The sequence below is a fragment of the Bos indicus genome, chromosome 25, assembly GCF_029378745.1.
Source record: "Bos indicus isolate NIAB-ARS_2022 breed Sahiwal x Tharparkar chromosome 25, NIAB-ARS_B.indTharparkar_mat_pri_1.0, whole genome shotgun sequence".
Lineage (NCBI taxonomy): Eukaryota > Metazoa > Chordata > Mammalia > Artiodactyla > Bovidae > Bos > Bos indicus.
This window is the reverse complement of record NC_091784.1, coordinates 28113370-28138609: the sequence shown is the minus strand read 5'-3', so window position 1 is coordinate 28138609 and position 25240 is coordinate 28113370. Positions and strand designations below refer to the sequence as shown.

General features: G+C 53.8%; 1 protein-coding gene and 1 long non-coding RNA gene across 4 annotated transcripts; one reads left to right on the top strand and one right to left on the bottom strand.

The window, feature by feature from the left end:
• Positions 1-208: 208 nt before the first annotated feature.
• On the bottom strand, positions 209-20607 carry FBXL19 (F-box and leucine rich repeat protein 19). 3 transcript variants are annotated; one of them, XM_070779932.1, is made up of 11 exons: positions 20281-20607; positions 18783-18983; positions 17297-17440; positions 17087-17173; positions 16781-16999; positions 16121-16282; positions 14479-14990; positions 6305-6468; positions 6043-6204; positions 803-1021; positions 209-695 (listed from the first exon to the last, which is right to left on the bottom strand). In XM_070779932.1, the coding sequence occupies exons 2-11, from the start codon at positions 18957-18959 to the stop codon at positions 517-519; spliced, it is 2025 nt and encodes a 674-aa protein (XP_070636033.1). In that variant the 5' UTR covers positions 18960-18983; positions 20281-20607; the 3' UTR covers positions 209-516. The 3 variants fall into 3 exon arrangements, with proteins under 3 accessions (XP_070636033.1, XP_019843783.2, XP_070636034.1); XM_019988224.2 differs by having other exon boundaries at positions 16250-16282; XM_070779933.1 differs by lacking the exons at positions 16121-16282; positions 16781-16999; positions 17087-17173; ... (1 more) ...; positions 18783-18983; positions 20281-20607 and adding an exon at positions 15277-15364 and having other exon boundaries at positions 210-695.
• Positions 1495-12943, top strand: LOC139179731 (uncharacterized). Its single transcript, XR_011564069.1, has 3 exons — positions 1495-2707; positions 12092-12190; positions 12583-12943. It is a non-coding gene; the product is annotated as an uncharacterized lncRNA (long non-coding RNA).
• Positions 20608-25240: the final 4633 nt, after the last annotated feature.

The following is a 25240-nucleotide window of genomic DNA, read 5'->3' as shown; positions in this document are numbered from 1 at the left end:
ATCCCCAGTTGCTCCTCTGGTTTCCCTTTTTGGCCCCCCCACCCTACCCCCCCCCCCAATTCCAAGTATCTGGTCTTTGTTCCCTGAACCCCTGATGGTCTGCTCTCTGCCCGCCCCCCACCCCCAGCCCATCCTCCACATCCCCCAGCCCCCTGCTCCCAGCATCCTGTGTGCAGATACTCTCCCCATTCGCCCCCCGTCAAACTGCACCTCAACCCCCCTCCCACCAGCCCTTTGGCTCAGCGCCCCCCAGTACCTCTGACCCGCTTCCCCCAGGGGATGGACAATGAAGCAGGTGGAAGGGGGAGGGGATGGGAAGAAGAGACCCCCAGAGATATCAGTGCAGGGGGTAGAGAGTGGGGGAGGCTGGCTCGAGTCCCTGGGCAGGAACCCCAAGTCGTAAAACTTAGGAATCCCAAGTCATGAGGTGGGTGACCTGGCCTCCTAGTAGGGGTGAAATGAAGGCCTGAGGTCCAGGCTCCTGATGAGTCCTGGGGGAGGGTGGGGGGCACCCAACTAGCTGTCCTTGAGAAGCAGCTTCTCTTCTGGGCAGCGGAAGGGGCCAGGGGGCCCGGCGGCTGCCAGCCGGGCACAAGCTTCCGGGGAGAGCTGGCGGCAGGAGCGCAGGTCGAGGCGGCGGAGGCGCGGGCAGCGGCGGAACAGCGGGAGGCAGTGGTCCGTGAGGCGGTGACAACCTGAGGGTGGGGCAACGGCAGCTGAGACCAGAAGGTGAGCAGGGGGTCCACACGGACCACAGGGCCCAGGAGGCTGGAAGGATGGAGAGATAAGGGACGGCGCTTACCGGCGAGATTGAGGTGTACCAGGGTCTCTCGGAGCGGGGAGGTGGGGGCAGTGAGAAGGTGGACACTGGGATCCCCAACGTGGGCGCAGTGGCTCAGGTCCAGGGCGCTCAGCTGGGGCGCGTGGCGCAGCAGGAGCCGCAAGGAGGCGTCCGTCAGCTCCAGGCCGGCCAGGCGCAGCTCTGCTACCCCCTGTAGCCGCCCTCGGCTCTCCGTTTGCCCTGCGGTGGGCAGAGAAGAGGTCACCACTGTGGGCCGCTCGCGTCCCCGCACCGGCTATGTCTGCACCCTCCTCCCTCACCACCCCCGACCTGCTCCCACTCTAAGGGAACCTCGACTTGCGTTTTCTGCGTAGCTCGTGGCTTGCTCTTCTCCCCCAAACCCATATAAGCCGCCATCATTTCATCTGTCCACTGCTCACACTGACTCCTGGGTGAGGCCTTCCACGATTATGCCATTCGGAACTATAACCTTCCACGTACTCCAACTCCTTCCCTGCACTTTCTCCTCTTTTTCTCACTGACGTGTTTTTCTCTCTCCCACTAGAACAGCAGTCCTCAACCTTTTTTCGCACCAGGAACTGGTTTCATGGAAGACAATTTTTCCATGGACAGGGCTGAGGGAAGGGGGGACGCTTCAGGTTGTAATGGGAGCGACGGGGAGCCATGGGGAGTGATACTGGGGGTTGGGGACCCTTGCACCAGAATGCCACTTCCAGCAAGGCAGGAATTTTTGTCTGTCTTGTTCTTGATCTATGCACAGGACCTGGGACATAAACGCCTGTCAATATACAGTCACTCATCCAACAAATGACATCCCCACCAGGACGGCCTCCTGTCCCACCTCCTCACTTATCAAAAGACAGCGATTCTCACAAGGGAGAAAGGGTGGCAGGGTGACAACCGGGAGCTGGGGCTTGACACAGATACACTGCTGATACTATGTATCAAATATGTAAGCAATGGGAACCTTCTGTACAGCTCATGGAACCTTCCCTACTCAGTGCTCTCTTGCGGCCTAAATGGGAAGGAAATCCCCAAAAGCGGGGATGTATATTTGTATACATATAGCTGATTTACTTTGCTGTACAGCAGAAACTAACACAACACTGTAAAGCAACTATACTCCGATAAAAATTAATTTAAAAAAAGAGCAGTTCTCAAATATATGAGACCACATCCCTCTTCTGCTGAAAACTCCAAGGGCACCTCAGGAAGTCTAATCTACGTGGGAGAACATTCAAGTTCCTACAAGGTCTCACCCCTGTCTCAGCTCCAAATTCCTCTCCCTCCTTCAGAAATACTTGAGCCAAACTCCACAGGGGACCCTGCCCAAGGCCACCTGTGTTCAGTCCCTTGCCTGGCCAGGGTCCCTGGCTTTCCCATCTGAGCTCAGAGACCTCCCCTTTCTCTGTCTCTGGGGTAGAAGAGCTCCCACTCTTCATCTCTGCCCCTAAAGCTTTCCTTTATATTGTATCTACCATGATCCTGCATTTCCACTTTTGTAACTATGCTTGAGCACGCACTATAGGCCAGGCAGCGGCTAAGTGGCAGTCTGCCCCTAGCCCAGTGGCTCTCCAATTAGAGGAGAGAGAGAAAGAAAAAACGAGAGAGAGAGAGAGAGACAGAGACTGACTTCTGTATCTCCCTGGGCTGCTGGGTGAAACCAATCGCTGGTCCCGCCCCCAGGGAGTCTAACAAGTTTTCCTGGGACTTCCCTGGAGGTCCAGGTTAAGACTCTGTGCTTCTCCTGCGTGGGGCATAGGTTCAATCTTTGGTTGGGAAACTAAGATCCTGCATGCCACACAGCATGGTCAAAAAAAATCCAGACAAAGGAAAAACCAAGTTCTCCAGCAACGCTGAGCTGCCGGTCCCGAGACCACGCTTTAGGAACCACAGCCTCGGGAGGTAAGTTTTCTGATCATCATTCCTGTTTACAGATGAGAACACTCAGGCTTACATCCCCAAGCCAGCTACTCAAGATCACATGACTATGGATGAACAGAGCCAAGACACCAGGCCTTGTGACTCACAAGTCCTAACTCTTAACCACAATGCTATCAGCTTTCCAGGCCCCAGCCTCACCCTGAAATAAATAAACTAGATCATACGACCCCAAGTCAGGGAACTAGCCTGCACGAGTGTTTTATGGATCTGCAAAGTGCTCACATTTTTCTTAATGACTGATGCTATGTAAGAGGTGTGTCTTAGTCGCTCACTCCTGTCCGACCCCATGGGTTGTAACCTACCAGGCTGCTCTGTCCATAGAATTCTCCAGGCAAGAATACTGGAGTGGGTAGCCATTCCCTTCTCCAGGGGATCCTCCTGACTCAGGGATCAAACTCAGGTCTCCCACATTGCGGGCAGATTCTTTACCATCTGAGCCACCAGGGATGCTACATAAAAGGGCATTTTTATAAAGAAATTTTGATGTGGAGCTTTTCCCTGAAAAATTTTAAGATCTAGCATCACTGGGCTACCCCATTCACCCCACGATGATGCTGAAGCTAGGTGGTAAGGTGTACTCCCTAACATCCTGCACCAAGCTCACCACTTCTGTAACCTGCCAGGCCACCTCTGGGCACCTACTTGGCAAGCTCTGAATTCTCTCCTTTTCTCCTTGAGGAGCTGGGAGCCTGGAGAGGGGATATACCTGCTGATGCCCTCAACCTCAGGCCACAGCTAAAGGCCAACAGAGGGAAGCGGAGGAAAGAGAGGTCTCGTGTGGCTAGGGCAAGGCAAGTGGGCTCAAGGAGGATTTCACTGAGGTGGGCCTTTAGGGATTTATTTGAATGAGAAGGAATGGCGAAGGGAAGGGTAGCCAGGCAGAGAACAGCAGGAAGAAGGAAAACTTGCAGTGTTGATCCAGGGACGCCACATGAGGACAGGAAGCCAAGGGGATAGAGGTGGGCGTACAGGATTTCCATGGTGCTCCAGCGGTTAAGAATCCGCCTGCCCATACCGGGGACATGGATTCGATCCCTGGTGCAGAAAGATCCCACATGCCAAGGAGCAACTGAGCCCGTGAGCCACTACTGAGCCCAAGCACCAAAACTACTGAAGCCCATGTGCCCTAGAGCCCCTGCTCTGCAACAAGAGAAGCCACCGCAATGAGAAGCCTGTGCATTGCAACAAAGAGTAGCTCCCGCTTGCTGCAACTAGAGAAAGCCCGAGTGAAGCCAACAAAGACCTAGTGTGGCCAAGGGGGAAAGAAAAAGTGGGTAGAGTCTCAAGGAGCATGTTAGGCTTGGGGGGGCCTGGATGGCTCACCTTTGCGAGCTCGTGATAAAGGAGCTTAGACTGAAGTCAATTCAAGCAGAAGATGGAGTTGGCCTGCCAGGCAACCAGCACATTCTCACCTCACAGAATGCACTGTTCTCAACGCTCAGTCCAGCTCCAGGAAGAGAGGGCCACAGGTGGGTGCTCAGATTTGGCCTGGCCTATGTGACCTGCAGCTGTCACTCAAGACCTCTGGGGCCTCACCCAGAAATCCTAGTTCCTTCTCTATCCTAGTTCCTTCCCCTTCCAAAACTGCTGTGAGGGGGATGGGGTGGCAAGAAAGGAGCCATGAAAGAGAATTGCCAAAGCAAGGTGCTGGGCTGAGTTGACAGTCCGTGACCTCATGGAGCTTAAGAACCTTGTAGGAGACAGATTTTAACCAAATAATTTCACCACTGTACAGTGATATGCTAGGAGGGGACTGCTCTCTGGAAGAGGGACTCTCATCTCAATGCAGGAAGAGATCTTGGAGGGCTTCTAGGAGGAAATGACATTGATGCTGAGGCCTAAAAAGCGATTGGGTATCAGGCGAGGAGGATAGAGCATTCTAGGCAAAGAGGAGTGAGCAAAGGCCCTGGGGCTGGAGGAAACTTGGCAAGGAGGCTGAGATGGCTGAAATGTAAGGATAGCATAGCTTAGTGGGAGCCAGACCAGTGGCCTTATCGACCATGGTAAAATACTGATCTGCATCCAAAGAGCACCAGGGAACAACAAGAACGAGTGGAGAACATGGGGTGACGTGGACAGGCCTGATCTTCTGGGTGGTTCCCCTGGCTTCATTATGGAGAACAGACTGGTGGGGACCAAAGAAAATGCTGAGTATCCCAGCTCCTGGCTACAACTAGATGAAGAGCTCCAGGCGTCAGCACTCCTACCTCACACCTCAATAGGACCCCCAAAGTGACCAGGTTGGTGCTTACCAGACCAGCCCCAGTTCCCAGCATCCCCTCTTTGCCAGCATGGTTCCCAGGCCTCACAAAACTGCTTATTCCTTCACACTCCCTGGGAAAACCCTGTCTCTTTCAGGACTCAATTCAAATAGCACCTCCTTAAGAATGGCTTTTCTCATCGCCCTCCTTCCCCACCTCCCCACCCCTGCACCAACCACAGCCATTACCATGTCATGCCCTTCTATTTCTGCATGACTGGGGTTCCACCAGGGTGGGGAATGGGGCTTACTCAGTTTGAGGTCTCCAGGCCCTACCCAGGGCCAGGCCCAGAGGCTATGTGCCATGAAGCTGACTTTATCTGGTGGCGGGGACCAGGGCCTGAGCAGGGTGAAGAGGTGGCTGGGGTCTGACTCAGGAAATGTAACCACCACCTCCACACAACCCTGCAAGTCAGCTGGCTCCCTCGTTTCTGCTCTGCTCCCTCAGAAATGTCCTCATCGTTTCACTTCAGGGCAAGAGGATCTAGGGGCCAATTCTACTGCTCAATCATATCTTTGCTGGGCCCACACATGAATTTTAAAAAGAATCTGAATTACGTGCCATCATTTAAAAACCAGGATATTTCACAGAAGATCCTTTGGCTCCTCTTGGCAAATGGAACTGACCAGCCACCCCAGGCCTGTGTTCTTCCACAGCGGTCCCACTGCTGCCCTGGGAGAAGTCTCCCCAGTAGTGCCCACCACACCGAGATTTCGCTCACAATCCCCTGGCTTCTCCTAGAATTCTGTGTCATCCTCCTGTCCCACACTGCATTTCATCTCCTAATTATCTTCCCCTCTGGGAGTCAGGGGCTACATCTTCCTTATCCCATCCCCTCAGCTCTGATCACAGGGCCCAGCACACGCAGGAAAGTGAATGAATGAACATGGGCCAAGCAGGACCTGTCTCCTCAATCTCAAGCTCTATCCGTTCTTCAAATCCTTTCAACACCCAGCAGGAGTCAAAAGAGACCGTGGAGGCCTCATCCCCCAGCCTGTCCAACCCCTCCTACAAAGGAGCCAAAAGAGGCCACACCTGGTTTGGTGTCTGGCGGAGGCAGCAGCAGCTCGCGGAGCTGGGAGTCTTTAACATCCTCGATCCAGCGGAGGTCCAGGAGCCGCAGGGCCGGCAGTGGGGCTGAGCCCAGGGCAGAGACAGAGAGCCAGGAGCAGCCAGAGAGCACCAGCTCCTGCAGGCCTGGGGGAAGGGGGAGGTCCCCGGAAACAGGTGCTAGGAGGGCTCTGTCCCCGGTCTGTTCCCTTCCCTCACCCCGCCCCACCTCACCACCCAGCACTACCTTGCAGTCGGTTCAGAAGCCACATGAGCTGCTTCTTGGAGACACCTGTCCAGCTGAGGTCCAGGGCTCTAGGCTGGCGGCGAACCACACCACTAAGCATGGGCGGGGTCAGTGACTTCCTCCGGCTCAGGTCCATTCGAGGCCACAGACGCTTGTCGTAGCACCTGTTGGCCACAGGGGGGAGACAGAGACCTCAATCCTCAGCTCACAGTCTCAGGGAACCCACAATCCCCACCCTGGTTCACCCCAGTTCTCTCCTGGGCCATACCAAACAGCAGGGGTGGGCAGGAAGCCCCAGGACCCAGGCCAAGAACACTGGGTTTGGGGTTCAACTCCATCACTAATTGGATGTGAGATCTTTGGCAAGCCCATCCCTCTCCCTGGGCCTCAGGCCTTGTTTATAACACAAAAAGTGATAGTCAACAGGTGGGCCTTGCCCACGAGGTGGTTATAAGATCAAATGGGGTCATTACAGTTAGTGGACCTTACAGGGACTTTCCTGGTGGTCCAGTGGTTAAGAATCTGCCTTCCAATGCAGGAGACATGGGTCCAATCCTTGGTCGGGGCACTAAGATCCCACATGCCGTGGGGCAACTAAGCCCATGTACTGCACTAGAGAGCCGGCACGGAGCACCTGGATAAGCTGCGTGCCACAACTACTGAGGCTGTGTGCTCTAGAGCCTGAGCATCACAACTAAAGAAGGCCTCACCTGCAGTGAAGACCCAGCCCAACCAAAAACAGAAAAAAATCCATAGTGAGTGGGCCTAAAGCTTCCAAAGCATTGTGCCAAGGACACACACACGCTACACACTGTATTTGATGGAGACCCAGAGAGATCCAGCAGCAGCCCCCATCCCCTGCCTTGGGCTTCTCACCAGTTATGGTGGCTGTGGGTACTTCTCAACCTCTACTAATTTCCGCCCGTGATCCACGTTTGCTCATCCTGAGGACCAGCTGCCCAGGGCTTGACTTACTAGTCTGTGATTTCTGTGAGCCTCCAGCCAGAATGGAGACTTCACAAGGGCAGCCCTGGCTTCTTCCCCTCAGCACCCCCAGTGCTCAGTACCGGGCCAGGTGCGTAGTTTACCTGCTGTACATCTGTTGCATGAACGGATGCTCCCAAGCCAAATGTGAACCACCCAAAGCTCCCACGGAGCACCCCTACCACACACTTCATTTATGGCTTCCCAGTGATTCACTCAGTCAGTGTTTATGGAAGGCCTAGCAGGTCCCAGTCGTTGAAACTACAAAGATGAATGAGGCCTGCATAAAGTGAAATGGGTTGGTCTCCAGCAACTCTGACAGCCTTGATGAGACCAACATGCAGGAAAGTGGAGAAGGGCTTCCCAAACTGATGTTACCAGGGAACCTTCCCCATCTCTGCCAAAGTCATCTACTAATATACTGTAGTATAGGGTGGGCCAAAAAGTTCATTCAGGTTGCCCCCCACGTAAGCTGTTATGGAAAATCAAACAAATTTTTTTTGGCCAACCCCATACACTAAAGTTCCTCGAGATGTGGTCTGAAAAGTTTCTTTAGTACAGTAGTCCAAAGCCATGTCAGAAAGTTCCCACTGGGCGAGATGAACTGTATCAAAGCAGCAGGGGTGGGGAGGGGAACCAGGAAGCTGTCTCTTATCTCTCTCCCAGCCCTGCTTCTGGGAGGCTTTCCCTTCAGGAAGCCGTGGGCTGGGGCAGAGATGCCCAAACTCCAGTCATTCAGTATCAACTTATCTGCAGAATGTAAATTTATCTTTAAATCAATTCTTAAAACCAGCATTTGCACTGAAAACCAGTATTGTTTCACATACATGTTATACTTAGACATAAACACCATGAAAACAGACCAGGATTATTAAATTCTAGCTAGGTGTTGCTATGGCTTTTGGCTGCCATATAAAGACTATTTTTGTTAAACAGGGAGATAAGAATTAGAAAGGTTGTCAAGTGTTAAAGAATCCGCTGGCCAATGCAGGAAATGTATGAGACGCAGGTTCGATCCCTGGGTCAGGAAGATGCCCTGGAGGAGGAAATGGCAACCCACTCTAAGATTCTTGCCCGGAAAATTTCATGGACAGAGGAGTCTGGTGGACTACAGCCCATAGGGTTCCAAAGAGTGGACACAACTGAGCGTGCACGCATCCGAAAGATATAATAGCACCCAATGGAGGAAATTTCTTTTCAAAACTATTAATAATAGAACGATCAAGCCAAGTTTTTGTGCCACTTGCCAACTCTCAGGCAAACTCCGGAACCCTTGGGTGACATTTTAGGGAAAGCTGGAAACACATACACCAAGGCTCTGATCCAAAAAACTCCACCCTCTGTCCCACCTGCCACCTCCTACCATTTCCCTTCCTCTTCTGGCATTCTAGCCTCTCCCTCTCCTGGTTCCACCCACTCAAACAATAAACACTTGCAAATCTCTCCCATTCTAAACAGGAAAAGAAAAAAAAAAAAAACTACCCACCTTCAATCCAGCTTCTGCCCCTAGGTTCTGGCCCTTGTCTCCTTCCACTCAGTGAAATCACATTCCATCCAAAATTTCTCTCTGCTCACTCTGACCCAGTCATGAGTTCCAGCTCAACTGTCACCACCAACCTGAAGCCCTCCTGGATCTTATGTGGCTAGTTGGGAACCCTTCCCTCCAAGGGCACACACAGGCCACCAGCTATCTGTACACTGCACTCCGCAAGAGCCAAGCCAAACCACCTGCTTACCAACAGACACCTGCTATCTGGTGCCAACCCATTTTGGCACATGTTTGTCTTTGATGGAACTGCCAACCAACCCAGATCCCTCAGGGCTCAGCTCCAGTGCTTCCTCTTCCAGGAAGTCTCTCCTGATTTTTCTTGGCTGCAGCTAATTTGTCCCTTTGCCCTTGGATGACCAGAACACTGGGTTTAAATCTCAGAGTGGCAGCCAACAGTCACCGAGGGCCCCCTACAGATACTAAGTGTCGAGACGCTGAACAGTGAGGAAACGGGGGAGGCAGCCGAGTCTTACAGTAACTGGGACAACAAGGGACATGATAAGAGCCGGTGAGAAACTAGGTCGGGGAGGTTCCTGGGGAGACAATGCCAGATCTGAGACTTGAAGGAAGGCAACAGTTGGGGCTTCCCTAGCTAGCGGTCCAGTGGTTAGGACTCTGCGCTTCCACTGCAGGGGGCACAGGTTTGAAACCTGCTCAGGGAACTAAGATCCTGCACGCTGCACAGCACGAGTTAATTCTATCGAGGGGAGGAGGAAGAAGATTTGAGTTTAGATAAGGAAGAACCAGTGTCCTGGCCAAGTACACAGAAAAAAAAAAAAAAGGGAGAGCTCTGAGAATCTTGGGCAGTAGGAACAAAAGGCAATTCATCATCTCACCTTAACAATGAGGATGACGAAACACGAATACCTGAACACCTCATGTTCACCCATGAAAACCCATGTTCACCAAGGGTTTACTACGTTCTACGCATTACACATTTAACTTCACAACTGCCCTAGGAGGTGAATACTATAATCACCATCTCCTTTTTAGAGGTCAGGAAAATGAGGTCCAGGGAGGTTAGAAGACTGATTTCAAGGTACAACTTCGATTACATGGTAGCAGACCCAGGTGGTAGAGCAAGCTGGTCTGGATCAAGAGCTCTGACATGCAGAAGAGGCAGGGGTGAGGCTACGGAGGAGGGCCAGCCCAGGGTAGGGGTGTCTTGGCCAGGAAGGCTGGAATGCCAGGCTGGATGAACATGGGCACAGAGCTCCAAAGCGCGGAGTGTGAGCGGTGGGGATCGAAGCCCCAGCTCTGCCGCCTCTGTGCTTTGAGTGACCTTAGGCAAGTCACTTGCTCTCTCTGGGCCTCATTTTCCAAACCATAAAATGGTGTAAAAGCAGCACTGATTTCACAGGTTTGCTGCAAAAATGAAGGGAGAGTACATTAACTCATTTCATTTTTTAAAAATAGTGATTTAAAATAATTAAACGAAAGATGTTTAAAAAAAGGCGGGGGGAGAGACGATGCAGAGGAAGTGTTTAGCGCAGTCACCATTCTTGTCCAAATGTCCAACAGGACCATGGAAGTTTGTTGTGAGGGTAACAGGGGGCCGTAGACAGGTTCTTTCTAGACTAGTGTATGCATGTTCAGTCACTAAGTCGTGTCTGATTCTTTGCAACCCTATGAACCAGGTTCTTCTGTCCATGGAATTTTCCAGGGAAGAATACTAGAGCAGGCTGCCATTTCCTTCTCCTGGGGATCTTCCTGATCTAGGGAATCGAACCCACATCTCCTGCACTAGTAGGCACAATCTTTACCACTGAGTCACCTGGGAAGCCCTCTTCCTAGACTAGAAAATGACACTTAGGTAAGAGGTTGGAAGAAGTCCAAGGCCAAGGCATCCATCACCCACGGGACGCCGAGCCTGATGACCAAATGCCCTACCCCACTCACTTTCCCCTTGACTCCAGACACCCCTGACCAACTCAGCCCACCTCCAAAGTTGAGTCCAAAACCTCCCTCTTGCAGAGGCCCTCTGGGGCCACAGAGCTAGACCAGCCAAAACTGCTACCCGTAAGGACTTCACAGCTTCCCAGGCTCCAACCCAAGCCACTTCTTCCGTATCAGCTCTCTGGGCTCCTTGCTGGCACTGAGGTCCTTCCATGCGTCCATCAGTGTTTAGTCCCAAGTCCAGCTGCCTTGACCAGGCAGTGTAGTGCCTTCCTTGCTCATTTCCAGTGAAGTCTCCCCCCTCTTCCCTGGGACTCCGCAACTCCCCCAGGCCTCACCTCCCCCTACAACCCCACCTCCCTCCCGACCTAGGCAGATCACTGTGCCTGCCATTTCCAAGAGAAGATGGAAGCCATCCGACGGGAAAGCCTGCAACTTCCTGCTCTCCCACCTACAAATTTCTATCCAGCTCCACCTTCGCTGCCCCTTTTTCACACTCCAACCCGATTTCCTCACTTTCATTCACTAGACAAGTGTTTTTTCAGTACCTCCTGTATGCCGGGTATCCTAGAAACTAGGGACACAGCAGAGAACAAACAGATCAAGTCCACCCTCAATTCCAGGCAACCTGGCTCCAGTGCCCTCCCCCCCACAGCACAGCAGAAGACAGCCAGGCCTCTTTGGAGCCAAATCCAATGGACACTTCTGGTCCTTGATCTCCCGTGACCTCTCGCCAACACCCACCCCTGTTCCCTCCTCAATCTCTCCTTCGGGACACATTCTGCTCCCAATCCCCTCCTAAGTCTCTGGCTGTTCTAACTCACAAGTGCTGACACTGATTTCTGGCTTCTTCCTTGAAGCTGCTATCTATAGGTTAAAAACTCCCCAACTTGGATCTTTCTTTTTAGCAACAGACCTGTACCTCCAGGTGCTCTCCTGTTAGTGCCTGATGGGCCCAAAGGCCTTTCAGACCAAACCTAGCAAATGCGAGCACTTGGCTTGACCCTGGAACCTGCTCCCACTAACTATTCCCAAGCTTGTGCCATGATCTTGCTGCCCATCCAGGCTCATGGACCAGAAACACAGCTGCATGTCACCCTACTGCCTCCACGTCCATTTAGTCACCAAATCCAAGTCATCCTGCTTCCTAAGAAGTCTCAACTCCTGTCCCTCCTCTTCATCCCCACAGGCCCTGCCTCTGTGCCCAGGTTGACAGAGCCTCTGGACTAGTCCCACTGTGCCCTCTCAGGCCCTTGTTCAGCCCTACCCTCATTCTACTCATCCAAAACCACCATTTTGTTGAGCATTTAGCACTCTTTAGCGATGGTGCTAAAATCACCTCATTTCATCCCTACTAGGTACTGATATGAACCCAGACTACAGATAAGAAAACTGAGGCCCTGATAGGTACAGCAATCCACCCATGGCCACTCATCCAAGAAGTACAGGAGTCACAGGTGAGAAACCCATGGGGACTAGACTCCTAGGCCCAAGCAGAAAACCACCATCCAGTCCAGCTTCTCTGCTTTGTCCACCTGCAGTCACGAGTCTCCCCTTGAGACAGAAATTGGGTCTTCATCAGTTCTGGGTCCCAGGTATCAAGCACAGGGCTGGCCCTGACCAAGAGGCCTTGGCAAACGTTTCCCCAATGACTACTAGAGGCGGAGGAGGTGATCCCAGCAACTGCTGTAACTACTTGTTTCTATTATGTGGCAGGTTGACTGAAAACTCTTCAAGGGCACAGATCTGAGTTCCCAGAATGTTAAAAGTCTGTGCTTTCAGTAAATATTTGTAGCTGAACCAGTGATAAGGATTGCTGTTAAGGCACTAAGAAGTTTCTATTTCCTAGGTACAGTCCTCGATTCTTGGTTGTATCAGCTCACAAAAACACTCATGAAGTAAATGCCTTGGTTCCCGTTTTAACAGATGAAGACACTGATGCACAAACTGATGTACAGAGAAGGAACTAGCCTGACTGTGTACAGCTCAGCAGAGAAAGATTCAACTACGGAGGACTTTTCCTGGGGGTCCAGGTTCAAACCCTGGTCAGAGAACTAGATCCCACATGCCCCAACTAAGAGCTCACAACTAAAATCTGGCGAAGCCAAACAAACAAACAAAAAAAAGCATTAAAAAAAAAAAAAAAGATTCAACTATGGGTAATTTATCTCCAGAGCCTGCCTTCCCCTCCTCGTAGCTCTGTAGCCTCCACAGACCAGCAAGTGTGAACAAGTACACCAGAATCCTAAGGAAAAGGACTGGGGTTTAAGGTCAGCCAGTCCATTTTTCCAGGCAAGAGTACTGGAGTGGGGAGCCATTGCCTTCTCCGAAGGAAATGGCAACCCACTCCAATTTTCTTGCCTGGCGAATTCTATGGACAGGAGCCTGGTGGGCTATAGTTCATGGGGTTGGCAAAGAGTCAGACACGACTGAGCGACTAACACACATTATTATCTTTTGTCCTGTGCCGAGAACATGAAGATAAAACAGATAGGTATTTCCCCCAAATACTTACATGGGAACGTGAAAACGAATGAAGGCTTGTCAACATGCAGAAAGCCTCTATGTGCTCTTTAGGGGTGTGGGGGGAGTGTTGGAGGAGTTTGGTGGAGAGGTGGGGATGGGGGTTGTCAGGGACAGGATCCAAGAGTAAGACCAGGGGTTGGAGAGGCTGACCCACATTCCTATAGAAACAAGACTCAGGAAGCAGTGGGGAGATGAGAGGAGGGTAAGTGGAGGGTGCTGGTGGTAGCTCCAGGCCACAAAGAAGTTCCAAGCATAATCAGGAGGCCCAAATATGGCTGCCACTTGGGGAGCAGGGACCGCTCAGCAAAGGGCTTTCTGCTTTTTTGGTTGTAACACGGCTTGCAGAATCTTAGTTCCCTCACCAGGGATTGAACCCATGCCCTCTGCAGTGAGAAGTGAGGAAGCCCCATAACGGGCTTCCTTAGGTGTGCATGCATGTGTGCTAAGTCGCTTCAGTCGTGTCCCACTCTCTGCGACCATACGGACTGTAGCCCACCAGGCTCCTCCGTCCATGGGATTCTCCAGGCAAGAATACTGGATTGGGTTGCCGTGCCCTCTTCCAGGGGATCTTCCCCATCCAGGGATCGAACTTGAGTCTCCTGAGGCTCCTGCACTGGCAGGCAGATTCTTTACTGCTGAGCCACCTGGGAGGCCCCTTCTTATGTGTTAGTGGGATCAATAATAAGACTGTCCTCAGTGTTCTTGCCTGGAGAATCCCAGGGACAGGGGAGCCTGGTGGGCTGCCGTCTATGGGGTCACACAGAGTCGGACACGACTGAAGCGACTTAGCAGCAGCAGCAGCAGCAGAGAGGTGAAAAGCAAGTGAGAGGATGCAGACATAGCAGTCAGCACTATACTTGGCACATATTAAACACTCATAAGTAACAATTTTAAGGAGAAAGGTTCTAGAGCCAGAAGGACTAGGTTCAAATTCCTGGTTTTACTGTTTCCTCTCCACGTGACCTTGACCTCAGCTTCCCCTGAAAATGAGGATAATAGTACCCACCTCACAGAGTTGTTGTGAGGGTTCAGTGAGCAACTAAATCAAAAGCAGCCTGTGCACAGTCAATACAGAAGTACCAACTACAGCACGTCCATCCTACAGAAGCATCATCAGTACAAGCACCCGGCCCAGAGAGGCTCAGGGACCTTCTGCAGGTCACCCAGCGAGTGAGGAGCATGTGGGGCAATGGAACCCAGGCCTGTCCAGGCCACTCACCAGCGGCTCCAAGTCCGGCACACTCGCATGCAAATGCATAGCTCTCGGGGCCCGAGGTGCTGGAAGACACGAAGCCAGGCGGCGCGGGGCAGGGGGTGGTCGGATCCAGCAGCCAAAGGCAGCGTGTCGGGCTCGGGGCTTCGAGGCGGGGGCCGCACCACGTGCCGCTCCAGCTGCGGGGGCCGGGGTGGGGGCGCGGGGCCCAGGGGCCAGCTGAGGAGGGGTCCCCCACTGCCAGGGCGCACAGCCCGCCGCCCCCCGCGGTTCTCCTTCTCGCCCGAGCTGCCCCGGGCTGGCCGTCGCCCATTCCGGGCCTCGCCAGGAGCCTCATCCTCACTCAGCGATGTGCCTGATGAGTCGGAGTCCGAGTCGGAGTCCGAGGAGGACGAGGACGTGTCGGGCACCCGCTCCAGCAGCTGGCACATTCGCTTGAAGCGCTCGAGCTTCTCCCGCTGGGGTGACGGGGAAGGCACCGCCGGGCCCTCAGCAGAGGCCAAAGGCGGCTTTGGTTTCTGCAGGAAGAGATGGAGGCTGTTCTAGGGCCTGGCACCTGCCTTCCCACCCCCGACCCCCGAGGAGTCACCGGGGGGGGATGAATAGCCAGAGGGACAGTCCTGAGTTCCTGCCCTGTGGCGCCTCAGTCAAGTCATACTCCTCTCTGGACTTCTCACTTTCCTTATCTGTCACAGGAAGGTGCTAATGCAAAGAATTCAAAGACTTATGTGTCTCGATAGCTTATGAGTTTCCAAAAGCAGTGAGGTGTGGAGAACAGTTACAGATCTAGTTTTGCATATTGACCTGGCTATCAATTCTCTCTGTGACCTTGGGAAGCCCCTTTCTCATCATCTACAACACAGAAAGCTGGACCAAACAACTTCGAGCGTCTCTGCAATGAGACAAGAGTAACAGTGATCATCCGGACCTGGGCGGAGCCTCCCACCCTCGATGACTCATGACATCCTCACAGTGCTGGGATGCAGTGGCAACTTGGGCCACTCTTTCCAGATATAAGGAAATGTAGGCTCCAAGAGATTATGGAACTTGCCCAAGGTGACAATCTGACAAATGGCAGAGGAAGAATCTGAGTGCAGTCAAGCAGACCCTGGCATCTGATGTGTCAGTGCAAAGTGACAGCTGAATGCCAGCTTTGCTATGTGACCTTGGACAAGTCTTCAAACCTCTCTGGGCCTTACTTCCCTCAAATCTAGTCCCTTTGCAGTTTACAAAGCTCATTTAATGTCATTAAACAGCTTTGTGGCATAGACCGGGCAAGGGAAGTGGTATCATTTCTATTTCACTGACGAGGAAACTGAAGCCCAGAGCAGCTGATAAGTTGCCAAGACCAATCAGCAAGGCAATGGTTGAACAGGGATTTGAACTCCGTTCTTTCCCCTTAAAGGTTTGGAAAGATGAGGCAAATGGGTCAAATGATACCCCAAGGGTTCTTGGCAAGTCCAGGGCTCTTGTGGCCTGGCCCCAACCCACTCTTCCCCTCTACTCGTCCCAGGGGCCCAATTGCCTGCCCATCGTGGCCAAGCGGGGCTGGGGTAGGACAAGGTAGGCAGGAAAGGACAGATTTCTGTCTCCAGGATAGAGGGTGGGGCAAAGGAAAGTGGGAAGGGGAGGGAGGTCCCCGGCACACCTCCCAGTTCTCGGGAGGGAGCCCAGGGTGGCAGGACGAGAAAGCCTGGCTCGGATTCAGAACCCTGGGGGGCAGAAGGCCGGGGCCGCCTGGGTCCGATCCTCGGAGGAGGCAGGCGTCTCCACCCACCTTCTTCAGGTGCCTCTCTCGGCCTCCTTTCACCTACCAGAGCAAGAAGGAGACAGGGGGCAAGGGAGAAACGCCATTAACCCCTGGTTGTCCACAAAACTAAGATCTATGCTCACCTCTTAGGACTACAAATCCCAGAAGCCCCCACCTCAGGGAGAACTCTGAGCATGCTCATCGGATAACCAGTGTCTTGGCTCACTGAGCATGCTCTCATCTCCTCTTTCTTCCCCCTCAGGCCTTTTCCAGCCCCTCCTTCCTCCTCTGCAGCAGCTAATTTGAGCATGCTCTCTCCCTCTTCCCTAAAACACCCAAAGCTTCCCTGTCCAGCCCAGCGCCAGTAGCTTCTCACCTGTACCTCTCCTCCACACTGAACATGCGCCATCCTCCCACCTGAAATTCCGAACTACATCTCCCAACAATCCCTGGGGGGAACCCATGAAGCTGAAAGTCCCAGGTTCTCCCCAAATGCAACAGGACTACAGCTCCCCAAATCCCTTAGGCTGGATCGAATGAGCATGCTCCCTGGCTCACCTTTTTCCTTGGGGTAGGGGGCTCATTCCCTGCCTCCCTCTCCTTTCTTTTGGGGGGCCCAGGCACGTCCTCTGAGGGGGGCCCAGCAGGTAAGGGACCTTTGCGCCTGGGTGGAGGTGGTGGAAGTGGCGGCTCTTCCGTCAGCTTCCATCCACTCCCCAGGCTGGCGCCCTCCTCGCCGTTGTCAGCCCTGCGGCGGCCTGGTCCCTCACCTGAATCCTGGGGAGATGGAAGCTGGGGGTGAGGTTCTGCACCAACCCCCGATCTCCCGCCTACCCAGAGCCTGGCACCCACCCAAGCCTCTACCTTGCTGGTCCGGCCTTCCTGGGTGCAGCGAGGGCACTCCCAGCAGTTGGGGATCTCTGCATTGATGACACCCTCAGCCTTCCCCATCTGTAGACAGAGGCAGGGAGTGGATGTCAGGTGTCAAAAAATTCAAGAGGCATCCTACCCCAGCTCCTTACTCCCCAACAGTCTGAGCCCCACCCCGGCCTCCAGGGTCGCCAGGACCATCACCTTCAGGCAGCCAGGGTGGACGATCTCGTTGCAGATTGTACACTCCATGAGGCTCAAACCAAATTTCTCTTCCTCTCCTTCCACTGTGTCCTCCTTCCCAGCCTCCCCACACAAGAGGCATACAGCTGTGTGTGGGAGCACAGGCTGTTGGGGAAAGGGGGTGTCAGGGACCCCAAAAGCAAGCCACAGGGGAAAGACTGTTCTTTCTGGGGACCCCGGCAAGCTGCGAGATAACGTTTAAAACCCATGGGGGCAAGCTGGGTCAAATCCTGAATTTGTTCCTTTTCGGCAGTATGACCTTGAACTGATTTAACCCCCTTATGTCTCAGTTTCTCCATCTGTCAAATGGGGCTAGGAAGTTTTTCCTCGCAGAACTGTCATAAAAATGAGATAATGCAGAAAAGGTAGTTGATACACAGTTGTCACTGTTGAAAGCTGCATCTGAATCCAGGGCCTGGGTGACCTGACGTAGCTGGCTTTGGGAAAGAAGGGAAGACTATAGGCCAAGGTGACAGTAATACTCAGAGAGAGCTGAAGGGAACATGGCGACAGATTGGAGTGAGTCTGAGTTTCCTCAATTAGCTGTATGGGAGTTGCCCTGGACCCCACAATGAACCCTGGGAACACTTAGGGCAGTTGACTGATCCGAGGGAAGGGAGAGCAGCTATCAGACAATATGACTTTAGGAAAAAAATCAGGGGTAATACTGAGTCATATCAAGAAGGTTGTGAGGCAGGCTCAGGGAAGAAGCAGGTGGGGAAGAAGAAAAGTGAGGCAAGGGTCAGGGGACAAAGGAAAAACAGGGAGGGGCTGTGAGGCAAAGAGACCATCCAGGAAAGGGTGACTGCAGGGAAAAAGGGAGGTGGTGGCAGAAGGGGAGCACAGGATGCAGCTGGTCCCAAAGCTACTGGGAAAGGTCCACTTCAGGAGCACCGGGGAGCACTAAGGATGAGGAAGGCCGGCACAACCCCATGGTTCCTGGATACCTACTATGTGCTGCGCCTGGCAGCAGGTACCTTCTTATCCATGCTGTTTGACCTTTACAACTCAACAAAGGAAACATTTCACGGAGAAGGTACCTTGAGGGTCACAGTGATTTGTTCAAGGTCACACAGTGGGTAAGACTATCTTCAAATCCGAGACCACTCTCACAGGTGAAAAGGAGGCCAAAGAAGGCAAAGACCCATTCCTGGCTCTGGGGAGGGAGTCCAAGGGGGACCGAGCTTTCTGCGGGTCTCTGCCTCTGAAAGTTGGGAAAGGCCTGATGGTAGGGTGTGAGAGGGATTCCTCTGTGGACCCTATCATTGGCCCCAGCTTGAAGCTGAGGACAGAAATGGGCCTGGCGGATATGTGAACCAGCCAGTGAACGCATGAGCGAATCTATGGCAACTTTACATGACTCTCGTTGGAGTCACCCCCAGCCCCCCAGACAGGTGCTGAGGTCAGCTGGGGAAGGGTGCCCCCCTGCAGTGGGGGCAGAACTCACGGCAGTGCACTGCCGCAGCAGGCACGACTGCTTCATGCGCCCGGGCCCCCCGAATTTCTTCATGTCTCGGCAGAAGTGGCAGTCCCCGCACTCAGTTCGCACACAGGCCCGGCAGCGGCGGCAGCGGGTTCGGCGTCGGCGCGCTCCGGCCCCCGGCCCCCGGCTGCTCGACGACATTGGGGGCGTCAGCAACGCCGAGGGCTATGAGTGGAGGGTGGAAAGGTCAGGGGGGTCCACGGGGACCCTGGCCGGCGAGACTCCTGGCAGCTTTCCCCCTACTTCTAGGCAGCCAGAGCTTGCCCTCCTACCCAGGGAGACAAGGAACAAGGAGGTGCCCCTCCTGCGGGGGGTCAGGGGAACCCCCATCCCTCTAGGCAAGGCCACCCTCTTCCTGAAGCAGCTCACCTGGCTCCTCCGGGAGCCCTGAGAACTAGCTTCCTGACCTCACTCCTACTCTAACACTTCTTCCAGACTCCCGCGCCTGACCCAGGGAGGATGAAGGCACACCGAGAGGGACAAGGACCTTTCCACCAACATCCCCACAGCGAAGCTCCCTGGAAAACCAGGGGCTCCTTGTCTGTGGAGTCACCTGAGACAGGTCCCAACTCTTCCCCTGTTCTCCAAATGTGCTCCATCCCCGGCTCTCCCCAAGCTGAAACACCCCAAATTCACCTCCCAGATCCCCACAGATTCCTGATTGCCAACTCCAGACCTCTCTCTTTTCTCTCAAAAGCTACTAACACCCAATTCCTCTCCTCTAAAGCCTAGATTTCCTCCTCATCTTCATGGGAACCTGCTCACCCAATCTAACCCCTAAAGATCCACCGGGCTGCCCAACTTCCCAGCACTCACAGACCTTCTTTCAGATGCTGCTTCAGAAGCCCTCCGTGGCCCCAAATTTCAACTCTGTTCCCCACAGAGCTCCCTCTGCTCCAACACAGCCTCCTTATGGGTCTCTCAGGTCAACCAGGGCAATCTCCCAGATTCCCTGGGAATCTAGAATCCAGCCTGACATCTCCATAGAACTCAAGATGGGCTCGTGTGCACCGCCCCCTGCCTCCCAGCTTCCCAAGCTGCTTTCCATCCCTAATTGTCTGGAATCCCTTGGGCTCCTCTTCCCAGGCAAACCAGATCCTCCAAGATCCCGCACAGATTCAGCAGGCCTGGAGGCTCGCTACATATCCAGAGTCTTACCCCAGCTTCTCCCTTTCCAGACCCATCCATGGGGGAAAAGGAGCCCTCCAGCGCTCCAGGGGAAGGGCCTTGGAGGGCTGCAACTGCAGGCGGGGATGGGGGTCTAAAAGGGGAAGCAAGGTCTAGGAAGGAAGACTAGTTCCCCAGGGTTGAGAGGTAACAGGAAAGAGGGCTGGAGATGAGGAGTTTGGAGCTAAGAGAGGGTAAGGTTGGGGGCGGGCAAGGTAGAAAGAGGCCGGGCTGAGGATGAATGGGACTGGGAGCTGCCCAGGTCTGGGGGTGAGGAGGAGCCGCGTGAACCCACCTCACACGTGTCCCGGGAGCCATCTCTCCCTTCTCGGCAGCTCCCGGCGGGTCGGCGGCCATCGGCGGCGGGGGGGCCGGGCGGCGCGGGGCGCGGAACGCTCAGAACGCCGGGGTCCACGGCCCCCCGAGGGCGCTCGGCCCCTCCCTCCGGCGGAGGCCGGGACGGCGGCGAATGGAGATGGGGGGCGCCGGGGGCGAGGCCCTCCCACGGGCTGCGGCGCGGCCCTTCCAGGGGGAGGTCCTGCTCTGGGGGGCTCAGTCCCTCAGTCCCCCCAGGCCAACGGGGGCTCCTCGGGCGCAGGGTGCACAGCTTCTGCCCGGGCCCCACTCAGTCCGGGGGTCCGAGTCCCAGCTCCCCTCCCCCCACCCCGCCCCGCCTCTCCCCAGTGCCCCCGGCCCTTTAACTGGCCCCTTCCCGATGCCCACTGCCCAGGGGTCCAGGGCCAGGCCTGGGACCCCCCACCGTTTCCGGGGTTCAAGCCCCGCCCACCGCCCGTTCCCGGGGAGGGGGGGGTCCCTGTAACCTGCCCCCCTCCCCTGGGCCCGCCCCTGGTCTGCGGCCCCCTGCGCTACTGCTACGGGGCGAGCAGAGGGGGATGAAGGAAGCTGCTGGGCCCCGCCCCCCCAGCCTGCGCGCGCCCCCGCCCTCTCCCCTTCCCCCCAGCGCGCGACCCTCAGGAGATAGAGATTTAAATAAAATTTGAATAAATCCCCTTGCTCAAGCCCGAGGGTAGAAGGAAAGGATGGAAGGGGACAGGAAAAGGGGGAGGGGGCAATAGGCGTGCTTCAGCCCCCCTGGTCCCCCGGCCCCGCGCTGCTTCGGCCCGGGGCCCTGGCCGCCTCTCTCATCCCTCCTGAGCTCCTTCCTCCTTCCTCCTCTCTTCCCCCTCCCCTCCCCTCCCTCCTCCTTCCCTCCTCCTCCTCCTCTTTACTCCCTCCTTCTCCCAAAGGAACCCCGCCCCCTGCCCCCTCCTTCCCCTACCACCTCTTTACAGGACTAACATGCGCAGGGCACGATGGAAGAAGTAGTCCTGCGGGCGCTGGTGCTACCGTGGGAACAATAGGGTGCTGGGGTCAGCGGGAACTACAAACAAGATGGAGGAGGACGTGCCAAACAGGGAGTGGAGGATGCCGGGAGTTATAGTCCGGTTGCCCCAAGGCTCCGGGTTGCAGAGCGTAGAGGAGTGGGAACGATGACTACAAACAAGATGGCCTTCTGCCCCGGCCCGACCTCCTTCCCAGGCACTCATACGCCCTCCTGTCCACAACCCTCCGCGTGTGTGGTACCTGACGGGACTCGCAGTCCATCTGCTGCCTTCCCGCTGCCATTTCTACTCTTCAGGAACAATGGAAAGGTGAAAAGGAACGAGGACTACAATCAAGATGGCGGAAGAGGGGCGGACACCTGATTAGTAGTTCACCTTATGAGGTGCGATGGGAATAGTAGTTTCCTAACCTTCTAGAGTTCCTTAATAATGGCAGGACCAGGAGGATAAGGAGACTACCATGAAAATGGCAGGCAACCGAGCCTCTCGCGGTCGCCTCACTCTACCACCTTGGCACCTCAGCCGCCTGTAATACCGAAATTCCCCTCCTGTTGGCGCAAAGCTTGACGGGAGTTGCAGTCTTCCTGGCTCCTTCATATTATCTTCGACCAGACAATGGAAAGGGAAAGGGGCGGGGTCTACCAGCAAAGATGGCCACTGGAGGAAAGGGGCAACGGTGACCTGGGACTTATAGTTCATGCACTAAGGCTACTCCTTGTGGAAACAGGGAAAAGGACTACAATAAAGATGGCAGGCTAGCACATATTCTGCGCCAGTGCCTTCTGGGGGACGTAGTCCCTTCCTTAGCTCAACAGAGAAAGGACGTGCGCTATTGAAATGTGTATCACCACCGACAGTCCACGTTGAGAGCGGACGGAAATGGAGAGACTCTTTCCTTCTCTCCTCGCCACCCGCTTCTGACGACCTCCAGGGAAATGTAGTTTCATGCCTTGACTCACTAGTGGAGGGGAAGAATTTCTGTTGCCAGTGGATATCAATGCGGATGAGGGAGAAAAGACGTCCGAGAGATCCAGGAATCTATAACGTCTGCCTCCCCGTGTGGCGAGGACTTCATCTTTCAGGGGAAGGCTCTTAAAGGAAAGCAACAGTAATCAGTGTTGTGGCGACAAGGGAGGCGTGGTTCTTGCCGAAACTACTGTCACGCTGTTGTGCCTTGGAAAGCTTTGGCGCCTCACACCTGATGCTTGTTCCCCCAAACCTCAGAGAATCGGTAGCTTCCAAGTCGGGAGAGCTCCAGGGAAAAGGCTCTGGAGTCATACAACATCCCCACCTCTCCTTGGGAAGTCACCAAACCTCGATTTTTCTCATCTGAAAAATGGGGATAACGATACCTACCTCGAAGCAGAGTGTTATGACAATGTTCACGAAAATGCCCACCTTCAGGGCCTGACACAGGGCACGTGTTGGCAGTTCCTTTCTCGAGGGCCCTTCCAGCCCAGCTGTTTTGGGATCCCAGGTGTCCATCATGCCGGAAGGAGTTAGCTCCTGTGAGAAGAAAACTGTGCCAGGCTGTCTACCCTATCTTGAGCCGCACCCTCTCCTCCCCCGCCCCTCATCTGGGTCCTTCGGTGTCCACTACCGATTACTGCTGCTAGGGGGCGGCCATTCCCCGTTTGACTGAGGTCCAACAACCTGATCAGATTCCTCAACCTGAAGTTGTGGGCGCTGCCAACGCCCAACCAGTCTTGGAGACACCCCCGCCCCCTCGCCGCTCCCCCGCTCCCCCTCCCCGCTAGACACCTCAGCTGCCAAGGCAAATGGGCCTGCTTCCTACCACTGTACCTTCTTAGCTGCCTTCTTAATCTTCCTCTTCTGCCTGCAAAACTATTCACTTTCGACCCCTGTGGTTCTAGGGCCCTGCGGAAGACTTGGTGAGTGTGATTTTTCTGGCAAGGAATTGAACACAGGCTGGCTGGTGAGATGTGAAGTCCTAAATTTGCAGGGACTGGCCTCAGGCTGAACTGAGAGGCTCCTTCTAGCTTGCAGTGTATTTAGGAAATCCTTGGCTCCTGTTCCTCTTCCGCCTCACTGCTTTAGTTTGGCTTGCATGATTCCCCAGGGATTTTTCTGGAGCCAGTCCCTCTACCGATTAGGCTCTTCCCTTCCACCCTTCCCACCGCTGCACCCAGTTAACTTCATCTTTCAGGTTTGTGTCCCAAAAACCCTTCATGTGTATCATTCCCAGATGAGATTCATTTGACTCTTCCCCTAGATACAAGCTTTATGAAGTCTTGTCTCTTATGTGCTTTCAGCATCTCATTTGATCTTCCTAAGAATCCTGTTTATGATCACATTTTATAGATGAGGAAACTGGGAATGACTGAGTGATAAAGCTAGGATTCAGAGCTTCTCTGGGGGTCTGTCTAGGGGTAAAGAATTCGCCTGCTAATGCAAGAGATCCGGGTTTGAACCCTGGTCTGGGAAGATCCCACATAATGCAGAGAAACAAAACCTGAGCACCACAGCTACCGAGCCCAGGACCTGGAGTCAGTGCTCCCTACCAACACAAGCTACCCCAAGGAGAAGCCTGCACACCCCAACAAAGAGTACCCCGTGCCACAACTGGAGAAAGCCTGAATGCAGCAATAAAAACCCAGCACAGCCAAAAATAAATAATACATAAATGGATGAAGTTTAGAAAGGAATATAGAATTAAAAAGAAAAATAATTAGTATCATAAAATAATTTTTTATAAAAAAGCTAGGATTCCCAAGGCCTCAGAGCCCACCTTCAGAACTATAGCATCTGCCAGTTGATCATGTCCATCCTCTGTGTGTTAAGTTTGGCAGAACAACCACACATTTCTTTCACTTGGAATCCAGCAGTACTGAGTCTGCATTCTTTGTTTCCTTGAACAAGAAACAGCTGGTGCAGAACTGTGGCTTCCCCTTTGGGATAAGACAAGTACTCGCTAGATCCACACAGTACCCATCCAGCTTGCTTCAGTCCTAGCAGAAGCACTACTGGCCCCACCTCATTAACTTAGACTCGGACATAAGCCTACTGAAGGTCAAGGCCATTTCTCACACTCTAGAGAGCACCTCAGGGACAGATGGTGTGCCTGCACCCCTTGCTGGCTGGATAGAGAGATGGCTGAGTGTGACTGCATACAGAGATAGAGGAGAACTTTTGCTTTTCACTTTATAACCTACTCTGCAGATTGACAGTTTTACCATGAACAGACATTATTTGTATATACTTTAAACAGGTTTCCCCAGTAGCTCATTGGTAAAGAATCTCCCTGTAATGCAGGAGACAGGAGTTCAACCCCTGGTTGGGGAAGATCTACTGGAGGAGGGCATGACAACCCACTCCAGTATTCCTGCCTAGAGAATCCAATGCAATGAGGAGCCTGGCAGGCTACAGTCCATATGGCCGCAAAGAGTCGGACACGACTGAAACGACTGAGCAGGCCTACTTAAAATATGAGTTGCAAATACTATAACCCATCCACGTTGACATTAAAATATAAAAACAACAGTCAGACCTTCTCAGCCATAAGTGAACTCCAGGTTTACAGCACCCACACATCTCTTTTCATTTGCACAAAAATTTTCTGTCTTCTGTCCACCTTATTTACACATTTTGTCTGAGAACCATCAGAAAGATGGTTCATGGCCCTCGGTGGTGGTGGTTTCCTATATGAGGGGCTGGGGCTGCAGACCACATTCAGAAAGAGGAGCACCATTCAGTCTCCCAGGGGGGAAGCTGCTGGAAAGGGATGGAGGGCTCCTGCCGGCTCTCAGAACTACCCACAACCTTGGATTGAGCTCACTGAATTCAGGAGTGGGAGCAGCCCATTGATCTTGAGGTTCCTTTTCAACAGTGGGTACTCTTCCGGAAGATCCAGATCTTTCCTGCATTTGTGTAGAAGGTCATAGCTTCTGTATC